We start from the raw sequence: 20,087 nt of genomic DNA, 5'->3' as shown, positions 1-20,087 counted from the left end.
TTTTCATTTTGTCCCTGACCAACCCAAAGACAAGCAGATTACAGGTGGAAAATGAGATCATTCATCCATATGGTATGAACCGAGTCCCCACCACATCTACCTTTCCCCTGTTAAGTCCTTAGGGTGATGGATGGATTGCTCATTGGATGTGATGGGTTGTTATTAACTTGTGTCAGGTGACATTAGAATAATTCCCAAAGGAAAGCTGGTAGCCTGCTGGGTAGTGAGAGTTGCCTAACTCTAGATAAATAAAGAACTTAGAAAGCAGAACTGACGCCATGAGAAGACAAATCAATTAATACTCATTGGTGACTAAAGAGTCTGTGACTTTAAAATTCTAGACCGAAGTAATAAGATGAGAAGGGCCACTTCAATGATGTGCAGCAGATTAACAGCCTCCTCAGAGCACATGGCTTCATTTTATATTGAAAAACCAAGCATAGCATTGGATTTAATCTCTCTGGAGAGCCAGAAAGAGAGAAGTCAGCTACCCAAGCCATGTGTTAACCCCTGTGGAGGAAGCAGGAAGAGCAGCCATGCCTAGAATAGGTACAGAAATGAGAGCCCCAGAGAAAACATAGGAGGAAGAGGGAGGGAGCTTTTCCTCCTGGACCAGGAGTCAGCAATGAACAGGTAAGTGGAATACTGCTTCCCCTTCGCTCCTTCCTCTGTAATCAGCAGACCCTGGGCTTCCTTGACTTCTATTAGAAGCTGCAACGATTGCAATCATCTGCCACGTTCAAACACAAAACCTTTGGAAAGGAATTCCAAACCAGATTTTACAGAAGGAAGATAATTAAAAGGAAACACTAAGCAATGTATAGTGGACACACCAGTGTTTTGTATATATAATGTGTGTGTGTGTGTGTGTGTGTGTGTGTGTGTGTGTGTGAATTCAAGCCTGGGTCTGGCAACGAGAGATGAGCTTTTCAAAGCTCCTTTGCTAAAAAAAGATCCCAAGGTGAGTTCACTGGCACATGCAGAACACGTAAGATTTGAACTAAGAGCAGCACTAGTTTATAGTGTTGCCGCCCCAAATGAACTGAAGTTGGGATTTGGAAGAGGCTTTGAACTCAGATGTCCGTTGGAGGTCTATTCACAATAGCCGAGACATGGAATCAACCTGGGTGCTCAACAGATGAGTTAATTAAAAATGTATATTGCACAACAGAGTATTATTCAGCCACATGAAGGATGAGATGCTATCATTAGCTGCAACATGGATAGACGGGAGGTCGTTAGGTTAAGCAAAATGAGGCAAGCATGGAGGCAAAAAATGGAGCAAGTCAACAGCCTCTCACACATGAAAGTTGATCTCAGAGAACTAGAACAGAAAATTATCAGAGCAGGAGAAGGGTGTGAGGGAGGGAGATGGGGACAGATGGGCAGTTGAATGGAGGAATAACTTTTAATGTTCTCTAGCACAACAGGACAATGGGGGTTGATAAAAGCAAATCGTGTATTTTAGACTATCTTCTAGAGAAGATTATGTCCTTACCAGAAATAAATGATGGATAGATGCCTGAGGCAAAAGATAATGTCAATTACCCTGTTTGATTTCCGCACCTGTATCAAAATGCCTCACTTCACTCCATAAATATGTATGATGGTGCATTAGGAGAGAAAACACATTTTGAAAATGGTTTGGGTTCAGGAGGGCATCTCCAGGAAACTGAGCTCAAGGGCAAGTCTGGGCCTCGTTCTTCTTTGGACCTCATTTTGAGATGAGGACAGGGCTTCACATGTGACAACTTTTCACATGTAGGTAGAACTGAGGACAGTGGAAGACTTTGTTACCTGCTGTCCTAGGATTTCTGTAGCCGTGAAGAGACACAATAACCATAGTAACTCGTACAAAGGAAAACATCCAGTTGGGACTGGCTTACAGTTTCAGAGGCTTACTTCATTATACTCATGGAAAGACCTGGTGGTATGCAGGAAGCCATGATGCTGTAGAAGGAGCTGAGAATTCTACATCTGGGTCTGCAGGCAGTAGAAAAACACCGAGACACTAGATCTGACTTGAGCTTCTGAGACCTCAAAGCACACCCCCAGTAACCCACTTCCTCTAACAAGGCCACACCTACTCCAATAATGACAAGCCTATTCCAACAAGGCTACACCCCTTAATAGTTCCTTTGCTATGGGCCAGCCAAGCATTCAAACACATGAGTCTATGATGTCCATTCCGATTCAAACCACCATACCTGCTAAGGTTCCACCAGCAGATGGTTTTGGGTGACCATATACGATTGAATTGTTAATAAGACAATGCAGATGTCCATCCTCTGGATCCAATTTACTTGTCTAACTTTTTCTTCTTCAAAAATACTAAAGAGAAAAAAGGGAGGCCATACCAATACTTGTAATATTTTTGTGTTAGTGCAAATTTCAGTTCATAATTTGAAATACACTGCAAATCTTAAGTATATCTTTGAAATGAAAAATTTTAAGTATTTGTTATTTGTCAAAAATCCTCTGTCTGTCTGTCTGTCTGTCTGTCTCTTGTGTGTGTGTATGTGTGTGTGTATTATGTGTGTGTGTGCACGCACATGCGCACTTGTAGAGATCAGAGAACAATGTGTCTTCTCTCTCTTTTCACTATGTGGGAGCAAGGCAGTGAACTCAGGTTGTCAAGCTTGGCTGCAAATGCTTTTACAAGCTGAACCATCCTGTTAGCCCACTTTTATTTTTTAAAATGAGACAAGAGGTTATGAAAAGAAAAATGTTCCATCAATGCAATGATTTAATAACTTTCCAGGTAGGAATTATATTTTCATTAAAATGTAGTTATTGGTTGCTCTGGTTTTACTGTTGACTACAGCAGACTTTCTTCTCCTTTTGTAAAAATACCTTTAGCGTAATCAAAAAGCATCAGTTACTTCTTCTTGTATGCTGATGTTTGTTTAAGAGTTTCTATCAACTGTCATAATCATATATACAACATCCAATGAGAGACAGCATTTGCTGTGTTTATTTCTTTCCTGGTAATTGCTGTTACTCAGTTTGTAACTTGGTTGATATAGTTGTCATATAAAAGAAGGCTGTGGAAAGAATTATTGTCTCTCAGTGTCAACTAAGCTGTCTCCTCACTGGAATCCCAGGATTTGTCCTGTGAACATGGTCCTCAGCACACTGCCTCCTTTCTCAGGTCCCCGCTTCCACATGTTGAGGATTGTCAGACATTCGACTTACAACCTTCTGTGCATGGACAGCCAAGTGGGTAATGCCCATTTAAGATTCTTTAAATATGCCCTTAGGTCTCCACAAATCACCAGTGTACACACACACACACACACACACACACACACACACACTTACTTTAAAAATACCTTGAATGTTTTTAAACATGTATGGTTATGGTTATTTTGGCTGCATGTATATCTGTGTATCACCTGTGTGCCTGATACCAGTTGAGGACAAAAGAGGCATGGAACTGTGGTTAGAAACCATTGTGAACTGCCATGTGGATGCTGGGAATTAGACCTGAGTTCTCTAGAAGAGTAGCCAGTGCAGTTAACTGCAGAACCATCTCCCTAGCCATTTAAAGACCACTTTTAAGAGTTATGGGTATCTTTCCCCATTGTGTTCCTTGATAATGTGATTTTGTTTCACCTTGTGCATGGCTTTGACACAAAATTCTTATTTCAGTGATATTTAAGGTAGAGAATGGGAGAGACTACAACCATGCTTGCAATGTGAGCAGCCATATTTGTGTTTATTAAAGCCATGCCTCTATCCTGTTGTATCTGCAGAGAATATGTGGATTGTTGTGGTCCAGTAGGATTTTAGGTTGGTAAAACAAAGGAATGCCTATGTACAGAGGGACTGGGCATTTTTGTCTTTGTTTTGCCCATGTACCAACATTCACATGCCTTCTTTACCCATGTAAGTGTTGCAAGGAGATCATAGGCCATTCAATGAGATATCTTAACCTTTCCATTTCCTGTCACCTGCTATAAAGACTCTTAAATTCTGCTTCTCCTCCCTTTTGTAAGCCTTTGAGCCTTCCTCACTTTTGCCTTACACATTAGTCCTTCCCTGTGTGCTGTCATATTGCTCTGGGATGACCTATCCATTTGCTGTTCTCTGAGATTGACTGCCAGGTAGCCTTCAAATCCACATTTTCTTTCTGGCATTCAGCTGTCTCATAATTGTAGTCTGCTTTTCATGGAAGTGTAGTCTGAGATACGACCTATCTTTTGGCATAAGTACAGAATACTTCTTCTAAGGCTGGTCTATAGAAATGTTAACTTACTGTCTTCCATGTACCCATCCTTCATAAGGGTGTAGCTCTAAGACTTTACAAATGGAAGCTTGTGGTATCAAAGTTGGAAAGCCCCGAAATTCTAGTTCCCCATGTAGGTAACTAGATAGTATTGATGAAGTAGAATGTTCTAGTAAGACTATAGTGATAAGTAGAGACAATAACATAAGAGTTTTGAGACCTAGTTGGGCATCCAAATGCAGTTTTCCTTTCAACTGAAAAGTGGGTGTTAGGAAACTTGTCTCTGCTAAGGAACACATGAGGCATAGTTCTAACCTGTTCACCTTCCCCACCCTCTTCATTGAGTAAGACTTATGCATGAGAGCTGGAGACACACTCTTTCCTCCTGGTCATAAAGTCTCTGTGCTAGGAGCACAACATTCTCACATGCATTTTCAAAGAAGGGAGAACAAAAGTTAAAAGAAAAGAAAAGGAGAGAGAGAGAGAGAGAGAGAGAGAGAGAGAGAGAGAGAGAGAGAGAGAGAAGAAAATCTTTCTTTCCAAGGTTTCTTCCAAGATAACCTTCCCAGGTTAACCTGCCCCCTCGGTGGCCTTTATTATCTTCTCATTGTTTAGAGTGGGGGCCTGGGCCCACTTTAGCCAAGTCATGACTCATTGGTGCATTTAATTTAGTCATGTTTCTCAAACACAAAGTTGTTATTATTACTTTAGTGGGTTTGTAGGTAATAGGCAGAGTGGCTATGTGTGCATTTCACCAGAGCTTAACAGAATGCCATACTCCAGTCTGAGCTTGGCTTGACACTGGATTGCAGCACCTGGCACTCCATTAGTTTTCTGGATAAAGAGCTTCTCAGTCACTTTGCTAGCATAAAAAGCTGTGCCCCGTGTGTGTTCTCTGCAGTGACGTCTTCTAGGGATGGGAATTACATTGATTTGTCCTGAATGTCAAGTAGGACACAAGAGGCCACTCAAGGAACAAGTGATGATTTTGATGAATGGAAAGAACAGTGTAGTCTTCTAATGCTTTTCACCATAGTCAACTTCCTCCATGGTCAAGGGACAAGGTTTCCCTTTAGTGGACTAAATGCAAGCACCACAAAGAAAATCGCAAAACATTGGTGTGTATGTGTGTGTGTATGTGTGTGTGTGTGAGTGTATGTACATGAGTGCATGTGTATCTGTGTCTGTTTGTGTGTGTCTCTGTGTATATGTATTTCTGTGTGTATGTGTGTTTGTGTGTTTGTGTGTGTATGTCTCTGTGTGTGTCTGTGTGTATGTCTGTGTGTGTCTGTGTGTCTCTGTGTGTGTGTGTTTGTGTGTGTATGTCTGTGTGTCTGTGTGTGTGCATGTCTCTGTGCGTGTCTGTGTGTGTGCATGTGTCTGTGTGTTTGTGTGTGTATGTCTATGTGGGTGTCTATGTCTGTGTGTTTCTGTGTGTCTCTGTGTGTGACTACAAATTAGCCAGTTAACCCAAGAATGGGCCCATTTTCTTACCCCTGTTCAGAAAAATATCAAATTCAGGGGTGATTATTCAGGGGTGGGAAATTCAAGTTCTATCCCTAATAATCATCTCTCTTGCTTCCCCCTCCCTTTCAGTTTTGTAAACTGGAGAGCCAGGTTCTTTGGCAGTTCATTCTCCAAAGCATCTCTCCTTGATTAGAGCTGTGATTGGGATGAAGGTGATTACCTACGTCTCACTGGAGGTGGCAGAAGTTGCACTTGGCCTTTTGCAAACATCATCACGAGCTCTCATCTCAGCCCTACAATTACCACTGACATTTTACATATCAGAAACCAGAAATTCAGACTAGTAAGGATTTATCCAGGGTCCTCAGTAGAGTGGGGATTAGAACTCTATTTCCCCCCCTCCCCTGATTCCTGAAGGCATCCTACACGTCTCTTCTTCAGTTTCCATCAACACCCTCACCAAGCTCACAACAGCTTCTCCAAATCCCATAGGCTTCCACGGCACTCCTAAGAGAAACAGGACTCTATTGTCTTTTTTTTTTTTTTTTTTTTTTTTTTTTTTTTTTTTTTTTTTTTTTTTTTTTTGCATGGTGGCCTTTCATGAGCGGCATGTGAAATTACTGTCTAGTGCAGCAGCTCCCCCCACCCCCCATCATTCCTTTGGTCTGGAGGCACTTCACATGTAGCTCAGTAAATAAACATTAGGAAGAAAAACACACATCAAGCAGATAAATGAACAGACCAATACTGTGGCCAAGGAGAGGCTCTCCTCATTCTCCTTTGTTGTTCTAACGGGCAAGGTGCCAGCGGGGTTTTGTAAGCACCTGAGAACAGCGATGACAAGTAGTGCCTGAGAGTCACAGAGGCACAGGTGGCTTTGACATTCCCCCATACAGCGGTCAGAGAGAACCCACACATTCTGCTCTCGATGGAGAAGAGCAAGAAGGATGACCATCAGGCTGTGCTCAATGAAGGAGAGGAGAATGAGCTGGTGAGCATCCCCTCTTTTTCTGTTTTCTCAAAGTAGGCAAGGGTTGTTTGCAGGTACAGGAGAGAAGAGACTGTGGCAGCAGCAGGGTTGTTTCTGGACCTGGAACAGTTTGGTTCTGGTGACATTGGCGGCGGTGGTGGCAGTGTGTGTGTGTGTGTGTGTGTGTGTGTGTGTGTGTGTGTGCAGAGACTGAACAAGTTGTTGCTCTGGATGGCTGAGTGGGCCCTTGAGAAGCAGACCACTCACCCTTTCCTGGACACTTTGCAATGTCATGGAAGTACGTTCCTCAATGATGCTCCTTGAGCTTTCTTCCCCTCACTGCTTGGGCCACCATAACATTGGACAAACTAGTGAAAATGGAAACTTTCTTGTCTTCTTCTTCTCCTGCTTGTTTGTGTGCACAGCATAGGCTATGGTGCTCTGGAATGAAGTCACCTATTACTGAGATCAAGGGAGGTTTGAGGCACTGAGTGCTGAAGAAATCGCACTTAGTCTGAGACTTTAACACATTAAAAATTTCTCCTTTTTTCCTGCTTCCTTTTTTTCCTATTGCCCCTTCTTCTAAACTTATATAAATCTTAAAGAAATAGCTATTAAAAACCCGAAAGCTCTGAAGTGTCCATTTGATGCTGAGCGGGTTATATTTGTGATTTCACTTAATCCTTACAACCCAGTACTGAAGGAACTAATCCTATTTCATAGGAAAGACATCTGAGACGAAGAGGTTAGGTAACTCATCCAAGGTCATTAGACAGGACGGAAATCTAGCTCATTCTTTGACTCTTTATATCCCAGCTTGTCCACACTCAAGCAGTGACTCTGGTATGAGGAGGGATGGGAGTAGGAGATGAGAAAAGGAGAGACAGCAGGAAAAGGAACACCAGAGTGAACAGAGGCTGAAATGGCTCATATATACGGGAGCACCAGTTTCCCAGCGCTTCTTCCCTCAGAAAAGCTTACCTGTAGCCCCACTACTCTCATTTAGTAATCTAACGTCAATAAGTGACTCCAGCTACAGCTACTCTGTGCACTAAGATGGCTACTTTGTGTATTTTTGAATGCGAGGAAAGTAACCTGATCCAAACTGAACGGCCCTCTATGTGTGAGATACATGGTAAACTTAGAATTTAGCTACAATATCCTGTTAATACTTTCTGTATCAATTATGGATTGAAGTGATATTTTAGGTAGGTTGAGTAGGGATAGAATCTATTATACAAATTAATTCTAGGGTAGATTAAGTTGGAAGGAATCAATTACACAAATTAATTCTATAAGCTTCTTTTTAATTCTTATTTGGGCTTCTGGGAAATTAAAAACTGCAAAGGTAGCCCACTTCCATGCTTCATGGTACCTCACTGGACTTAGTGATATCATAGCGCTTCAGAATCTGTTCCGCCCTGTTCACTGCTTCATCATCTGATTTTTAAAAAATTGAATGTTTATTTATTTATTTATCTATTTATTTATTTTTGCCTGGAGATGGGAAGTCCTGAAAGCATCACATTGCTCTTAATTCTTCTTTCTTAACTATGTGTTGCATTTGGTATCGTAGTTTTCCCGTTTACCGGGGCAATCAGAGGCCTGAGTAATGGGCCTGGTGCTAGGGGTTTTCATTTTCATGGTTGATCAAATATTTGTAGAGCAGTCACTGGAAATCTCTGTTTGGAATACTATTGGGAGTAACAGTGTTCTGATAATCTTTGTTGTTAGGGCATCCCGGGAGGGAGGTTGGCAGTGGAGTCTGTTTCCCACATTTTACTCTGAGAGAGATGGGACAGAGGCAAACCTTACTCCAGCCCATGGGGTAACTGGGTAAAGAAACCATGAATTTGTGACTCAGCTCCAGGCAACTGCTGTCCTGCAGTCAACTGCACAGTGGTCTCAGACCTTTGGAGTTCAGAGGAAAGCCAAAAATGTTAGAGCTTTTAGCCAAATAGTTGAATAGCCTGATTATACACTGTGGAGATGAATTTTCTGAAACCAAAACCAAAACAACAACAACAACAACAACAACAAAAAACAAAAATAAAAAACAAACAAACCAACCCCTCCCTCCCCAAACCAAAAACCAACCATTAGATGAAAGGAAACCTGGGTCTGGCTTAGTATTCATATCAGGGTTGCAAAACAGTGGCACCCACAAGTGTCTCTCTCCCCGTTTGCTCTTCCTTCCCCGAAGGTTCTCCAGGGTCTAGTGTGATGTCTGCTTACATTCATCACTGTAAGTATGCAATCTGTGGTGATGGTGTGAGAGAATTTGAGGTGAAAAGTAGACACTGTTAGATCAAATAATAAATTCTATTTATCATAGGGCCAGGAAGACTCTTAAGCAGATGGAGAAGGCCCGTGAATTATTCAAGGGCACTCTGGGGTTGTTCTGCTGAGCTCAGCATAGGTAGGAAGCATTGTATAAGCTTAGAGAGTTCGGCTTTGTCCTCATTCTTAACTCCAGCTCTCAGGCCAGAATCCAAGACAGAGCAGCCGAATGCTCGAATGCTCTCGCTGTCTTCCAGCTCCAGTTCTGGGTAATTCAGATGCGCATGTTACCTGCATGGCGACTGAGAAGACAGACCCTGACTTTACAGGCTGTCATTGGCTTTCCCAACCTCGTCCAATCACTTCTGGCCTTTCTCACTATAGTCTCCTCTCCCCCGCTCTAATTGCATCTTTCCCCTTCCTTTTCTTCTTCCTAAATCTGTGCCTTGCCCAGGTACTTCTCCCAGCCCCACCATTCACAGACAACTTTTTTTTCTCTCTTGTCAGTTTTGTTGAAGCACCTACAGCTTTGTTGACAATCCTTAAAATCCTTCATAACACAGACCCATAGACAGGGTATCACAATGCCCAGGGAGACGAGTTTGGCCTTGGACTGACTTGGGTTTAAATTCTGGTCCTTAGATGGATTATCTAACTGTAGTGGCTTGTCACTACCACTTTAGATTGAGAGATACCAGGTGAAAAAGGAGGGCAGGCGACAGTGCCCGAGAATCTCTATACAGTTCTGTCTGAACCTCTATGAAGGCATCATTGTGTTTCTGTTCCTACACATAGGGATCCATGACTCTGTCATGTGTGTACACGTGTGTGTAAGTGTATATGTACGTGTGTGTGACTGTGTGCACAGATTGTCTCCTGAGCTTTCTTCTATTGAGTTTCAATAAAGAAAGGTGAAGAAAGTCTTAATGAAAGAAATACATTGTTTCATATTTTCATGTATAAGAATATTAATTTATTAAAGCTTTGTACACAAAGGTGAACATATCTGTAAGTGTATCTGAAGAACTAAGTGTTACTAAAAATCCATGCCGGTAACTCTTGCAAAAAATACCCCAAACAGGATAAGCTGCCCATCTATGATTTCTTTTTCATGTGGTTGTTGAAGCTGAGCTATGAATTTAAAATGGCTAGACTTTTCTTTTTAAAAGTGACATTAAGCCTTTGTATAGCAAGATATATGAAGGGAAAAATTGGACAAAAACATTAAAACATCACTTTTTACGGACACTCACAATCCCAAAATACTATAAGCCTTCACAAACCATTGCTAAAGCAACCCCTACATCCACCCGCTCCACTCCATCCTTGGCTGTTGTCAGTGAGAGTAACATACAGCAAACTAGCGGGCCCAGTCTTCTCAAAACAGGACTGAGTTGAAACCACAGTTACTCTTGGGTTGATGTTGCACATGGGCAAGAAAAATAGAAAAGAGGTTTCATTTATTATCTTAGCCCAATTAACAAAAAGGCCCATTGCTGAGACACACATCCCTCAGAAGCCTTTATGTTTTTCTGCTGATTTGAAAGTGGGTTCTTCAACAAGGTTTTGTTTTTCTTCCTGGGGGACATGCCATTCGATTCTGTCAAGTTCTGAAATTTGAAATGTGTTATTCCAGTCACAAACTCCCTCATGTCAGGCTCTGGACTATGGATTTTGGTGACTTTTCAGGACTGGGTGTTTGGATGAAGGAGCTGCTGAATGCTTCTGTTTCTCACGTCACAGTTGGACACACTGACATTATTGAGAAGATCACCCCCAGGTGCACCTCTGGGGTTCTTCCTTATCCTCCCTCCCAAGTGATGTAGGCTCCAGGCCAGGGAGGTTGGTTTAGCTGTCCCTGCAGAAGTGTCTGGCACTTCAGGCTCAGCTAGAACTGGCTTTCTAGGTGCCTTTCCCCCTGAGAAAAGAAGGTCAAGCTTGTTTGGCTTTCAGGAGGAGGCAATAAAATTCCTAGGTAAAGGTGTATCTGCAGCAACATCAGCATCCAGGGGAAGCTCCAGGCCTGCTCTTCTAGTTCCACAGAAGCAGCGTATACTCACTCAGCACTCAGCACTCAGTGACTATGGCTGTGGCTATTTGTCAAGTCTATAGTGAGCCATTGGGAGTCAGTGTTGGCTGTCATTAAGGAATGAAGAGGGCTCGATGTGTTTCTCGCGCCAGCAGAGGTGGAACCAGGAGGCAATAGCAGTTGAAGTGGAAAGATATGTAGATGCTGTTTCATCATTGTTACCCTTCTGAGAAGAAAACTCACTTCATCTCTCGTGGTCCCGGCAGCTCTGGAGGCACATTAGCCTCTGCTTCAGGGTCCTCTGTTTACAAGAATTCTCCATGCTTTCTGAGCATGCTCTTCACTTAAGCCTTCAGAGGGTCACCAGTAGCACTTTCACTGATTTGAGTCACAAATGGGTCCCCCATGCTCTCATTCCATTGCTGGTACTGAGCGCTTGGGTATCAAGACCCAAAATGGGACCAACTCAAAAGAAAAATGGCTGTTTGGTGTGGAAGACATAGAAGGGCAAGCACAGTATTTCATATGGTGTTAATGATTATCCCATAACTAGAAACGTCTTTAAGCCAGGGGATCCAGGCTGCAGTCAAGAATTTCTAGTAAACCAAGTGGTGTAGAAATCTCTCTAGATCTTGTTGGTTGCTTGAAGTCCCTGCAACTCATAAGTCTTGTGAGGGTCACGTCTAAAATACGAAAAATGCTATGGCAAGAAAGTGGCTCATTTACGTTGTGTTTAGCATATGCAAATGGAAAGATACAGACAGATAGGTGAAATTGTGCTACCCATATTTCCCCTTCCTCTGATGAAAACTTGGGAAATGGTAAGTGCTTGAGTGCCAAGATCATAAAAAGAAATAACATGTGAAGAGTTTGCTATGAAAACATCAGATGTGAGTGTAGCAATCATTGCACACAGCGTCATATGTATCTTACACCCCATTATAGGACATTCCTATGTTCTCTCAAAAGACTCTCAAAGGATCAATATTGAGAAACATATATTTAAATATAAAAGGTTTCCTGTTGGTACCTGCTAATACCTTTAACAACTTGGATGAAAAGAAGCTTATGAACCTTCGAGCGACACCTGGCTTCGAGGAATAGCTAATATCAGAGACAGAATCAGAGTTTCCTGAGGCTGGATTGTGGGGAGAATACTGTAGAGACACTCTAACAGTTCTCATTAGATTTAAGGGACTAGTAACATCTACAGTGAGGAACAGCAGAGATATGGGTTTGGTAGTTCTGTATGAACTACCAAAGTAGTCAAAGTGTTTGGCTTTATTATGTGTGGCTTTTAGTTGCTAGTGTATATAACCAAAAAAAAAAAAAAAAAATCCTGGGAGGTCTTAAGAGTATTTAGTTTGACAATTAAAAAATGGTTTTGATAAACTCTGGAAGCCAAAGGCGTCACATGTGTGGGGGTTATGCCTGGACAATTTAAGTGTTTTATTGGCTTTCTGAAATGATATGAACTTATTTTTCTAAATACTATGCTAAATAAACTTTTTATTTATACATAAAAATTGTTCTGATTAACTTGTGCTTTTAAAGAAAAATTCCAGAAAGTTATTTTAGTGGTAAGACTAAAATTCTTTTCCAGAAAAAAATTAAGAACTTCTAATTTTATATTTTGTCATGTTTCAAGTGGCTAAGTTCAGTATGTGGTACCAGAAATCTAAGATACTCTCATAGTTGGCCTACAAGGGCGCGCACAGTCTGTGAAGGACTTCCTATAAAGCATGCAGTAGACTCTCATGTTATCAAACATGAGTAGTATCAGTGCCTTTCTCTTAGCAGGGAATTGGAACCAAATAATTTCTGCAGTTCCTTTACTGATCAGTGACACTCTTAATCCATAATTGGCTTTTTAGAGAACATCTTGATTTGTCCCCTGGCCTTAATATAGGACAAACAGTGGTTCTCAAAATTGTCCAGGATAGTCAGTTAGGTATCTCATTATCCTGTGGTCCACAGGACAATGCTCTCTCTAATTGCTGCTCTCTCCTAGTTGCTTCAGCAACCAAGGGTCCTGGTTGTGCCCCTTTTGCATGAAAAGCACGCGAATACATTGTATCACTGGTTGGTTTGGGTGATGTCCATAATAGAGTGACAGTATGTTCATTTTTTTAGTTCTTGGTTTTGACTGATACTGCTATTGACCAAAGAGTCTATTTTTACTCTAAAAACAAAACACAAGGCAGAATATACTAGATTGAGCAACTTACTAACTGTTTAACATCACCCAAATTCAGTTTGTTTGATCTACAAATAGAATAATTTATAAACATAAATAATATTTATTTTAAATAACCAGAAAAACCAACTCCACAGATTATCATGAAAATTAAATAACAGCTAAGTAAATAATCAAAAAACGCTTGACATAATCAAAGGTGATCCAAGAGCCCTTCTTCTAGGTCTGGTGGCTCATGCCTGCAAAACTCAGGAAGAGAAGCCAGAGGCTCACTGAAAGCTCAGAGCCAGTCTGGCTCACACAGTAAGTGCTAGGCCAGATGGGGCAAAGCTCTGTCTCAAAACTACAAAAACAAGTAAATATACAAACCTAAATAAAGCAAAGACTTCCTCTTTGTACACACAGTGTTGTCCACTGAATGGGTATGATGTGTGAAGGGTTGATTAGGTTGATATTTAGTGATAGTTGGTATAAATTACTACATGTAGCCAAATTGGAACAGAGGGTGTGTAAATAAAGACCATACCAATGTGATCCATTCAATGTGCATATTATTATCTTAATATTTAAGAGAACTTCGGAGTCCTCTCAGAGGTAAAGAGCAGATTGTTTTAGAATGTCTCCCTTTGAACATGTAAAGGAATATTACGTGGCATGTCCAGACAGATGAAACAAATGGGCAATGGTTGATAAATTGTTGATAAATGGTGGTACTGGATTGTTACTTGGAAATAAAAGATAAAAAATAACAGACTCTGCCCTCACTAAAGAAAACAAATATCTGCTCTCCTTGAACTTGATTCAAGTGACTAAAGTTTTATGTCTGCACAGAAAAAGCTAACTTACTCTAAGGAGACTAGAATATTCTTACCCATGAAGTTGCTAAACATGTCACAGTAAAGAAAGACACAAACAACAAATCACAAAAAGCAGCAAAAGCGAACTCAACTGCCATTGCTCTTTCCAGAAGGTGACTGTCAGGGGAGGATGCTCTTGCTGTCTTGGATGAGTAAGTAACTTTCTTTTGTTAGGTAAGACTGAGGTATGTGCTGTAAACTATAAAATGAAACTTTTATTGCACAGCACTTCACTTGTACACCTCTGTGCCTATAGTTGTGGCTACTCAAGCAACTATTTCAGATGGCTATGCCCATGAACAGGAATAAAAGGAGACATGAAAACTAGTCAGTTAGTATTCTAGACACAATGAAAATTCAGCAGCTGGAATGTCCCAAAGCCTGGAGCCACAGGAGTGGAAGGATTCCAAGAGGTGAGCCACTCCAGTATTCATTTCCTCAGGCATTTCACCCAGTATCCACCCGCCTCTGTTGGCAAGTGTAGGAGCTACCTGGGTGAGAACAAAGAAGTGCTTATGAGGTGCTTTCTATGAGCTAGTACCTCATTAAATACCCATTTTATAATTGTGCAAAGTGATGCTCAGGTATGTAACACGAGATATACTTTTCATAAGCATCAGAGACAGGACACTTCTTATACCTCACTGTCTTTCTGTCTCTGTCTTTCTTTCTCTCTGTATATGTGCATGCGCAGTTACTACATCCAGCTAATCTTTGAATTAATGTGATCTTTCCTCAAGCCCTTTGCTTCAGCTTCATGGACTATAAAGGCGAGTGGTGTTATTTTGGGGCCTCTATTTGACTTTAACTTTGACAACTTGTTCTCTGAGGGAAAAGTAAAAGATCTACTTAAGCCAGTAGATCAATCACCTTTAGAAATAACATTTTGTTCTGCATGTTGCCTGTGGCCAAATTATTCTACAGTGAGTTCAAAAGAACTAGCCACTAGTCTGCTGAAAATTTTGTTGAATTGTTGAAATAGCACCCATGACAATATTAACTCAACACATACTGCGTGCTCAAGATATGGCAGGGAGCACGGTGCTTGCTTCCTGGGTTGTCTTATTACTAGCTCACAGCACCTGCAGAAGACAACTATTGATTATTCTCATTAATGGAGGAGGAAAGGGAGACATCGGAACACACACAGTGGGTTTCCCAGAAGTCATACATCTGGTTAAGTGATGGAGCTGATTTGGATTTGACTGTCTTGTGACATGTTCTCAGCCTTTAACTGATATCAAACTGTTTCTGATGTGCTTTATAACCAGCCACATTCTTTACATAAGAAGTCCAAGTTTCAGTAAACGTAAGTCCTAGTTGGAAAGTGATGGAGAGACTAAAGGAAGTAAAAGCTTTCAGTGGCGCTAAGATATGTGTAAAGAACGGGGGCTATCATGACAGACCTGCACAGACACTTGGCTCTGGACTGTGACACTACACAATAGCCTCTGTAGAAGCAGCACGCATCTAGTCCACTGTCCTTCCTAATCGAATGCGGGTTTCTGTGTCCTGGACTTAAAGAATACAGTAAGGCATTTACAGTTCAGAATGCTAGAGAGAATCAAAGAAATGTAGGAATCGCGGTGTTTAGAGAGAAAACAAACCAACAGTCAGTGGCAGATCTGGTTTCTGGCCTCCTGGAATATAGGTTGTTCCCACTGCCAGCCCTGAAACTGAGCCACCTCTCTTCAGCCGCAAACTCCTACCAAACCACCTGTTCACAATGAGTATCTTTTGTATTCCTCACACTTCTTCCCTCCTCCCAAGCACTCCTCTGGGTATGTGCTACTGGCATCATCCAGAGTAGGGAGATGGAAAGAGACTTGAGGAACTCAGATCCTGAGACCCCATTCCTAAACAGTGACTAAAGCTCAGTTTCTGCAAGAATAATGAATTAAATATTCACACTCTCCCATCCATTCCTGTATCTTCTCATCTATATCACCCCTGCTTATTTTCCTCCTCCACCTCCTCCTCTCCTCCACCTCCACCTCCTCCTCCTCCTCCTCCTCCTCCTCCTCCTCCTCCTCCTCCTCCTCCTCCTCCTCCTCCTCCTCCTCCTCCTCCTCCTTCTTCTTCTTTGAGACAGGGTTTCTCTGCATAGCCCTAGATGTCCTGGAACTCACTCTGTAGACCAGGCTGGCCTCGAACTCAGAAATCTGCCTGCCTCTGCCTCCCAAGTGCTGGGAATAAAGGCATGCGCCACCACTGCCCAGCTCCTTCCCTTTTCTAAACACCACCTCTTAGTGGATGTTACTGGTGTTGCATGATACAAATATTTAGGGGGAAAATGGGACTCTGTCTGGGGAAATATTCATTAAAATGAAATTATACTCAAGATTAATTAGCATAAAGGAGATGTATTGTGATAAGTCGTGATCCAAAAGCACTGTTGGGCCGAGTGAGAGCATTTGAACAAAGGACTTCCAGATAAATCAACAAGGCTTCCAGGAAGACCTCATATCTCCCATTGGACCTCATGCCCTTGGGAAAGCTGAGAAGTGATTTATAAAGGAATCTCACTAAGGTTTATGAAGCCCATTGGTCAAGAAAGGAAACGCATCACTTCTCTTCCTCTTTGCTAGGGAAATGCATATTTCAGAATATTCCTCTATAAGCCCCTTCCTTCCTTCCTTCCTTTTCTTTCTCTTTGCATTTCCTCTCTTCCTCCCTCCACCACTGTTTGCTTCTCTCTCCCAGCCCTGTACTAGTGATTCTACCATTGAGTTCCCTCTCCAGCCCTTTTGTGATTTTTATTTTGAGACAAGGGTCTCAATGAGTTCTCCGGGTAAAAATTGGCTTCATTTTGTATCCCAGGCAAACCTTGAGATAGCAATCCTCCTGCCTCAGCATCCCAAGTAGGGGATGCCATTTTGCTAATACGATGTTTCCAGGTTTTAAAAACATTATTGTAAGTGTCATTTTTAGGTGGGGTTTTATTGTTGTGATGAGACCCCATGACTAACTCAACTCTTATAAAGGAAAGCATTTAACTGAGTCTGGCTTACAGTTTAGAGGCGTAAGCATTATTGTCATGGCAGGAAGCATGGTGGTACACAGGCAGACATGTCGAGAGGTAGCTGAGAGTGCTACATCTAGGCAGAGAGCAGGAAGAGACACTGGGTCTGACTTGAGCATTTGAAACATCAATGCCCATCCCCAGTGATGTATTTCCTCCAACAAGGCTACACATACTCCACCCAGACAACGCCTCCTAATATTGTTATTCCCTGTGAGCTTAAGGGGGGCATTTTCCTTCAAATCACCACAGTATCTTTCCTTATCTTGGGAGTTCTTTACCAGGGATGTGACTTTACCTCTATTTTCAAGGATGTCAGCTCCTTTCCATCATATCAGGGAGCAGCTACAGATGTACCAGGTCGCCCAACTTCCAACTTTCCATTTTATTTATTTATTTGTTTACTTGTTACTTTGGAGACAGAGCCTCAGTATGTAGCCCTACTTGGCATGGACCCTGCTATGTAGTCCAGTCTATCCTAAACCTCACAGGTATCTGCCCACTTCTGCCTCTGAAGAGCTAGGATTAACAGCATGCACCACCAAGTCCAGCCTTTTTTTATTTATTGCAGCTTAAATTTGAGGTCCAGTTTCCTTTTCTCAAATATTCCCATTAAAACCTTTAAAGTTCTTCCATTTGCTTGGAACACAGTGTCTTATTAACGGAGTCCACCTCACTCCACTTCTCTTTTGTTCAGACTTTTTATTGCCAAGCACTAATACCGTCATGTCACACATGCATAGCAGCTGCTGTCTACCACTCCTGTTCATTCTTGAACTTTGTAGTAGAGTTGTATACTGTTTTTTTCAGTACTCAATTTACTCACTCTGTCATCAGAAACATATCTACATTGGTATTTCTATCTATTTCATATCTACAGAGGTTATTTCTTAAAAGTTTAAAAAGTTGTGGTATACCACTGGATGACAGCAGAGAAATTATTATCTTTTTCTGTTGATAAGACTTTCCAAGGCTTTTATGAACACATCTGGTCTGAATATTCTTGTTTAAGAAGTCTCCACCCCCCATTTTTCTTTTCCTTTTCTGTTGTTGTTCTTTTGTTTTTGTTTTGTTGTGTTTTTTGTTTTGTCTTGTATTTTGAGACAGAGTCTCACTGTGTAGCTCTGGCTGTCTTGGAACTTGCTATGTAGATCAGGCTGGCCTTGAACTCAGAGATCCACTTGCCTCTATTTCCTGAATGCTGAGATCTAAGGCATGCACTATCAAACCTGGCTCAAAACACTTTACAAAGCTGAATATACTTTCATCTCTCTTGTACAAAACAAGAGTTGAGTAGAATATTCACGTCTGTTGCAACACTGTTTTTAAAAGTGCTTATACCAATTCACACCTCCAGTGACTTTTAGTTGATTGCTTGTTCCATCCTATCAGCCTTTCCCAATCTTTACCACTCTGATATCGTCAGTACTTTTAATTTTAGCTGATCTTTGATCTGTGGCATCAGCGTGACTTTCAGAGTAAGTCCTCCACCTTGGTTGTATGAGTCCTGTGACTTGTTTCTCTTCAGGATGGCCATGGCTGATTTGGCCTGTGACGTACTACTGTGGCTTTAATTCACATTTCTTTAACAAAGTCCCAAGCTTCCTCTAAAAGGCTATGGACCCCTTTTAGACTTCTTAGAATCGTCTATTTAAGCCCCCCCACCCCCCCATGACCCCTGTTTTCTAGCTTAATTCTTCTTTATTGTAGTGATCCTGTGAATTCCAAATATAAATCCCCCTTTATATATAGGCTATATAAAAATAGACCTTATAAATGGCTAACGTCCACCCACTCCAGAGACCCTTTGATACACAGTTGCCATTAGTTCCAATATAATCAAATGCATTTTTCTTGTTTTTCTTGTTTTAAGAATTATTTGTCTACTGAAGTTCTCTTTATTTCTTCTTTCAAGGAACTGGTTTGCTTTCACATTTAAGTAAAAGTAAATGTGTCGCTTTTGCATATGATACATAGTTGTAGGGGAATGGTATTTCCCCCAGCACCCTTCCCTTAGCTCTAGCCCTGCTTAAGTACCTTAAGCCTCTGACTGCAGTGGTTCCTACTCTGGAAGGACAGTGATGGTATCTTAGGCCCTTTCTCCACTCTGTCCTGTCCTTTGTCATTGTTTTTTCCCCTGTATCATACATACTGAGTTGTTTTAGGGTTTCCATTGATGTGAAGAGACACCATGACCAAATCAACTCTTATAACAGACAATATTTAATTGGGGCTGGTTTACACTTTCAGAAGTTCAGTCCATTATCATCGTTGTAGGGAGCATGACAGTATGCAGAGAGACATAGTGCTGGAGGAGCCGAGAGGTCTACATTTTCATCAAAAGGAAGCCAGGAGCAGACCGACTCCCAGGCAGCTAGGAGGAGGATCTCAAAACTCCCAAATGACACACTTCCTCCAACAAGACCGCACCTACTTCAACAAGGCCACACTCCCTAATAGTGTCACTTCCTGGGTCAAGCGTATTCAAAGTATCGCAATGAGTCTTTCTAATTACTGTGGCTTTGTAAGAAGTTCCCAGTTCTGCTGGTGCAAGTCCTCCATGCTTCTGTTTCGTTCTGAATTATTTTCTTGACTCCCCTAGGTTCTTGGTATTTCTACAGCAATTTTAGAGTCGTCTAAACAGTGATTGCAAAATCACTTGGTGAGCCGTTAAATGGGAGAGGAATGTTGACATCCCAGATTTCTTGTGTCTTCCCACTCATTTAGCTCTCACTCACTCAGCAGTAACACGGGAGTTCTCAGCATCAAGGTTTTGCACGCCTTATGTGGATTTAGTACAAGGCAATTGAAGTTTTCTTTGTTCTATTATTTACGCTTAATTGACTTTCAACTTTCTGCTAATACATACTGTTGTAGAAAGCATTTAATCGCCTGGCAGTGGTGGGCGCACGCCTTTAATCCCAGCACTTGGGAAGCAGAGGCAGGCGGATTTCTGAGTTCGAGGCCAGCCTGGTCTACAGAGTGAGTTCCAGGACAGCCAGGGCTACACAGAGAAACCCTGTCTCAAAAAAAGAAA

General features: G+C 41.7%; 1 protein-coding gene across 4 annotated transcripts in view; it reads left to right on the top strand.

Moving 5' to 3' along the window:
* The first annotated feature begins 6,398 nt into the window (after positions 1-6,398).
* Positions 6,399-20,087, top strand: part of Atp13a5 (ATPase 13A5) — a 130,435-nt gene continuing 116,746 nt past the window's right edge. For 2 of the 4 annotated variants that reach the window (XM_076942759.1, XM_076942758.1), the window contains exon 1: positions 6,495-6,686. In XM_076942759.1, coding sequence (XP_076798874.1) covers positions 6,624-6,686 — 63 coding nt within the window. In that variant the 5' untranslated portion in view covers positions 6,495-6,623. Of the gene's footprint in view, positions 6,687-14,138; positions 14,181-20,087 lie in introns of all 4 variants that reach the window. The other 2 variants (XM_076942760.1, XM_034515275.2) reach the window with 2 other exon arrangements.

The sequence above is a fragment of the Arvicanthis niloticus genome, chromosome 12 (assembly GCF_011762505.2).
Source record: "Arvicanthis niloticus isolate mArvNil1 chromosome 12, mArvNil1.pat.X, whole genome shotgun sequence".
Taxonomy (NCBI): Eukaryota; Metazoa; Chordata; class Mammalia; order Rodentia; family Muridae; genus Arvicanthis; species Arvicanthis niloticus.
The sequence above is the reverse complement of the archived record's forward strand: the minus strand, read 5'-3'. Positions and strand labels throughout refer to the sequence as shown.